Source organism: Musca autumnalis, unplaced genomic scaffold, assembly GCF_047663935.1.
Source record: "Musca autumnalis isolate F117 unplaced genomic scaffold, ASM4766393v1 scaffold_5, whole genome shotgun sequence".
In the NCBI taxonomy this organism is placed as follows: Eukaryota; Metazoa; Arthropoda; class Insecta; order Diptera; family Muscidae; genus Musca; species Musca autumnalis.
The window spans coordinates 37,465,260-37,471,259 of record NW_027412088.1 but is presented as its reverse complement, the minus strand read 5'-3'; the positions used below and the strand labels follow the sequence as shown (position 1 = coordinate 37,471,259).

General features: G+C 33.5%; 1 protein-coding gene across 2 annotated transcripts in view; it reads right to left on the bottom strand.

Annotated features, from left to right (window-relative positions):
* Nucleotides 1-713: 713 nt before the first annotated feature.
* Nucleotides 714-6,000, bottom strand: part of LOC141404982 (semaphorin-2A-like) — a 439,686-nt gene continuing 434,399 nt past the window's right edge. For both annotated transcript variants that reach the window (XM_073988869.1, XM_073988871.1), the window contains exons 15-16: nucleotides 3,172-3,250; nucleotides 714-2,896 (exon numbers count right to left, since the gene is read on the bottom strand). In XM_073988869.1, the coding sequence (XP_073844970.1) occupies nucleotides 3,179-3,250 (72 nt within the window). In that variant the 3' untranslated portion in view covers nucleotides 714-2,896; nucleotides 3,172-3,178. The remainder of the gene's footprint in view (nucleotides 2,897-3,171; nucleotides 3,251-6,000) is intronic.

The window sequence follows — 6,000 nt, the reverse complement described above, 5'->3', positions numbered from 1 at the left end:
ATATTACGAAAGCCAAATTTTGGACCGAATCGGTTTATCCGTTCGAGAGTTATCGTGCGCTCCAGCCAGACAGACAGACAGACGGACGGACATGGCTAAATCAACTCCAAATTGTCTGAAACACATTTCGTCTAAACATTCTTGGGGTCTAAAACCATTATTTCGATGAGACACATTTTGCCCGTATGAAAGTGTATATACCCTCGTTAGCATAAATGCTGAGGGTATAAAAATGGTGTGAACGAAAATTTCTTCCAAACTTAAGGTAGGGTCACATTATGCAAATATTTGCTCCAGCGCCAGGCAGTGTGCTTTTACTGAGCGCAAGTGAGCGTTAATAATGCATTGATTTATGCTCACTTGCTCTCAGAAAGCGCACACTGACTGTCGCTGGAGCAAATATTTGCCTAATGTGACCTTACCCTTAGTTTAACGGAGTTTAATATTTCGAGTCCTTTGTGAAGAAGTTTGGTTATTTTTAAAGCAAACTCATGGTACAAAATCAATATATTTTATATACGGCATAATTATAGTGTTTGTTTTGGTTTTCTTCTTTTTCTCTGTCAGCACAGCTGAATGATACGTTCTTACTTGTTTGACCTAATTTAGGCATTTGGGGGTGTGCGTGGTCGAACAATTTCTGCATCTAGCAGGAAATTAATAATTCCATTTTATTTCAGAATATTTTATTGTGGAGGGTATAAAAGAACCAGAGAAAAGGAAGCCTATTGAGGTTGGTGACTGGTCGGATAATATTCTGGATCGGAATGGGGAAGAACTTATGTGGAGAAAATTCAACGTTTTATACTTATGAGGATATCTCCGCTTATAGTAGTAATATTCCAAAAGAAAAGCCTGTGAATGGAACAAGAAAAGATCTCCTTTACATTGATTCAAAGTAAATTGGCATAGGTCAAACGCCGAAATTCTCGCAAAAGTCGGTAATGCATCCCATGTTTCCATTGTTTTTTAATCATTGTATAGATCGATAAGTTTGTGGACAGGGTATCGCATAGTCTCCCCGTCCCCACTATAGACTTTGCTCACTTGTTTTTACCGAAATTATCATTTTTCTAATTATTATCTATACCATCCTCCCCTTGGAAAGAAAAATAGATTATTATAGGAAGGATATTTCGTTCCTAGTACCTCTCTCATCAAAAACCATATAGTTGTAGCAATTGTTCAATATATGCTATGATAAAAAATGTGTTATTTCCCTCAAATCATTAACCTGGGTCGAATTTTTTTTCTGAAATTTTTCTCTTATTCGCTTCAGAATTTGTTTCAATTTTGGTTTTTACTTTTTATCATTTAATTTTACCTAAGCAAAAGTTTTTTTTTTTGCCAAGATAGACTTAAACAGGTTAGGCTGAGTTAAAATTTTTACACTTTATCTATTAAAAGACAATGTATTATTTTAATACAGTTCTCGGGTCCATGCGTTTTTTCTTTAGTTTTGCTATTTCAATAATACATATGGATATAACTATAAAAAAAAATAAAAACATATTGAAAACAACTACAACCTATTCAATTACTTGTCAAAATGAAAATGTATGCGAAAGAAAACATGGAAACTTTAGTTATCGAAACACAATACAAATTTTAAAAACAAAATGGAGTGTGTTGATTTTTCTTTCGCCTTAGGTTTTCTCATTGACATAGAGAAGCAGGCTGTATAACTGTTTCTTAAAATGCATCTTTAAAAACTTGAAAAAATATGTATTTATATTAAAATAATAATAATAATAAAAATAAAAACTAAATTTATTAGTTTTCGTAACTATATATATGATTGGTGGTTTTGAGTGGATTGTAATATTGTATTATTCTTGTCATTTTTTAACATAAAACATAAAAAAGGATTTCATTGTTCTTTTACTATTTAAAATACAATATGTATGTATGCGTTTTTTTTTTGTTTGCATTTCATTGCCAACTGTATTCAGAAATAAAACATGAAAAAACACGTAAAATTGTACACCTTTTGTTCTATCCATTTTGTTGTGTTATTGGTGTTTTGTTATATGTTCTCTCTTTTGTTATTCATTTAAAACCGTTACTTTTCGTTATTGTTGCTCTTGTTGTTTGTGTATTGTTTTGTTTCGTTTTTTGTTATTGTATTTAAAAACTATTTTAAAAACCATTTCAATATTTCATATTTTATACTCTGCATGCTGGCTGGCTGGCTTTCTGCTTTGCTTGATTTCTTCTTTCTCATGGTGAGTGAGTGAGTTTTGTTTGCGGGTATTGTTTTTCTATATATTTTTTTTTTGTCATGTTTTCCCCCCACTTGACTCAAACATCATAACGGTATGGTGCCTGAGCTTGGGGTATTTGTGGCAGGATTGTTGTTGTTTACTGTTTTTGTCATTCTATATAGTAACTTTATGTTGTAGTTGTTGTTGCTGTTGTTTTCGTTTGTTGTAATTTGTTGCAGTTTTATTTGTGGGCGCGTATTTTTAAATTTTGCACTCACATGTTTCGTTTGCATGCGTGTATGTGTGACTTTGTTGTGTAAGTGAATTTTATTTCCGTTTTCCATTTTCAAATAAACTCAACTTAAATTTAAATCCTGTATCTTTAGATTTGCGGTGTTCGTTTGTTGTTTGTGTTCTTGTTTGTAGATGTGTGCTTGGTTAAAATCCTTTTTAATCGATTCGGTTTGTTTTGTATTCCATAAGCTGATCATACATTTTTTGTTTCGCCTCGATATTTTGTATTTTTTCGTTTTTTTTGTGTATTTATCTTTTTTTAATATTATGAATATTAAATAAGTTGCTTTTGTTGTTAATAAAATTTGAAAGAAAACTTAAGAAAAAATGATGTGTGTTGGGAAATATTGTCGTTTAAAAGCTTAAAAATGTCAGTCTTTAGTAAGTAGCGTGATGATCTGTAATGAAAATTAAAGAAAACGGAAAGAAGAAAATTAGAAAATGGAAGTTATTCATTATTTTTCAAGGAAAATTTGTTGTGGATACGTAATGAACAGAAAAAAAATATTCCACAAGGACATCCTCGAAGAAACAAGAATATTAGAGTGCTGGTCTATCCTATCCTTACTTTAATTATGAACTTTATGAACATGTGGTCTTCAATTTTAACTATTTAGGCTTCATTTTAGTACGTGCCTAAGCTATTTACACATTTAGTTATCATTTTACTTACCATTCGGTCAGACTACATTGTCGTTACTATAGACTTCATTTATATGCTTTCCGGACGATTTGTCTTTCATGTTGCATTGCTGTAAATTTGAAAAGAACAAAGAAATATTGTTATTAAACTATGCAAATATATTTATTTGTAAAGACATTTAAATGGCGTGAAGATCAGCATTGCCGTCAGCTAAAACTCCTCACCTATGGCTGTCAAAAAAAAAAAAAACTAACTTTAATGTACTATGAACCAATTTCAAATTTTAACCAAGAAAATGTGAAGTATGGTCGTGGCGAACTTAATACACTCTCCACCATGGTAGAACGATAAAAGGTAACAGCAATACCCAGCTGACTGAACTGAGCTGTAATGTTAGTGTCAAATTCCATACGACATTTTATGTATTTATTTCTATGTTCGATGTATATTAGGGATATATATTTTTTTGAAGAACAAATTTATTCATCAGAAAAAAACTATTTCCCGTAAAGACTTCTTCATATCATTGACATGTAACCTGCTTCAGGTCCGAACGACGTGCCGCACACTAAAACACCACTTATAGAGGCGGTAGAATATTTGTTAATATGTGTTTTGTTAAACTTGAAAAGAATAAAGCCCAAATAAACATGTGCTTCTTTAATTTCAAAAACAAAAGATTGAAGCGGCTTCTCTTTTTCGACGAGTTACCAGCGCCCCCAAACATTTTTGCAAGAATTCCACTTTCTGCGAGAAATTATGCATTTAGTGTAATGATATGGAAACATTAAAATTGTAAATCTAACGAGTTTTCATTCATGTTTTCCAAAATATTCAATCAAATGTGAAAAAATATTAGTTTTTAAATTCCAATAATTTTTAGACATTTCCTTATTTTGTTTACATTTACCGTTGCCACTAACTTTACAAACAAAAACAAATTTCTATGTGGTTGTTGTTGTGTTCTACCATGACTCTCCACCATATTAAATGGAATAGATAGATTCCTTTCCTGTTCAAAATTTTAGGTGCAGAAGTTTTTCGGGCATGAATAACCCAATGGCCTTAATCGGACGGTATATGGGGATTATTTTTGATGTACCTATATAATCGCCCCAATAATGCCCATGTGGCGCTAGGTCTACATAAACTCATGAATTTGAAATTCTATTTCGTAATAAAGAACAAATGTAAACGATTTTTGGCGGAGAAGTTTTCTGACCATTGAGAACCTCAAATGTCAAAAAATTAGATAATATCCTTAAAATACCTAAAATCGGTAGGTAGCGTTAGATGGGGGCTATACCCAAAACATGGACAAATGTTGAAAATTTTTGCCATCGAAATTTTGTGACTGAAGAAGACCTGAAATGTCAAAAAACAGATAGTTCAGTCAAAAAAATGTAGATACAACCCTTAAAATACCGAAAATCAGAAGGTACCATTATATGGGGGCTATACAAAAAACTTGGACCTAAGTTGACAATTTTGAAGAAGAGCCTCAAATTATAAATAACGGTTAGTTTGGTAACGAAAATGTTATTAAAATCCTCCAAATTCCGAAATGGGGGAGAACCATTATATGGGGGCTATACGGAACATGGACCTATGTTTAAAAATGTTGCTGAAGAAGTTTTTTGACCACTGGGAGCCCAAAATGCGAAATAACAGGTAGTTCGGCGAAAAAATGTAGCTGAAATCTACAAAAATACTTTAATCCGGAGGTAAAAATAACATGGGAACATGGACGTAACCAGGAATAGCTAGGGAGGGGCAGCTGTCTGTAAACAAGTTTGTATGTAAACAAGTAAAAAAGTATCAGTCGGCTTTGCCGACAGAGATATACCCTCAGCCTGTGTATATTGAAACAATTTTTTCCCCAATAAACGTATGTATTTAGGGGGTTTTAAAAATGTTGGGCCTTTGAACCGACAAAAATGTTCATTAGGATTAAAGATCAAAAGTTTTGCGGAGGAGATACTAAAACGATTGGATCGACATTGACGATTATGGAAGTGGATCTCCAGCCACTACATTTGGCGCCTATGGGGTTTTTACACCCTTCGAGCTGTTTTCTCAAGAAGTATTGACTTGTCCCTGAAAAACTTTTACAATCGTAATTGAGGCAGCGAATGCCAGTTGCTTCAACAAAAATAAAAGTGATTCGATAGCAGGTCTTAAAGTGAATTTATCCGAAATTTTGTGTGGGAGGTACCGGATGGAGTAGACAAATATAGTCCATATTTGAAACTGATCTATATCAGAAAGATATATTAGAATGTGTAAAGTATGAACCAATTCGGCCACTCCCTTCAAGAGTTATCGTACGAACAATTTTTCCGAACATTTTTGAACTTTTGTGGAGGAGGTTCCTGAAGGGGTGGACCGATATGGCTTATCTTCGAACTTGAACTTTGTTTGGACAAAATATTACTAAGGCTAAATGTTGGACCGAATCGGCAGATCTGTTCTAGAGTTATTTTGCGCTCCAACCACCTCACACGGTGTCATAGGGTTTTTTTTTGCAACTTTCATGCTATTTTCTCAGGAAGTATGGACTTGCCCCTAATGAAACTTGTACCGTCGTATTGGGGGCAGTGAATACAAGTTGCCAAAACAAAAATCAAAGCGATTCGAGAGATGGCTCTAAATTGAACTTTTCCCAAATTTTGTGTGGGAGGTTCCCGAAGTAGTGGACCGATTGAGTCCATATTGAAACCTTATCTAAGTGTGGTACACATTTCAGGCTGTGCAAAGTATGAACCAAATCGGTTATTTCCTTCAAGAGTTATCGTGTGCAAAAATTTTTCGAACATTTTCGAACTTTTGTGTGGGAGCTACCGGAAGGAGTGGACCTAC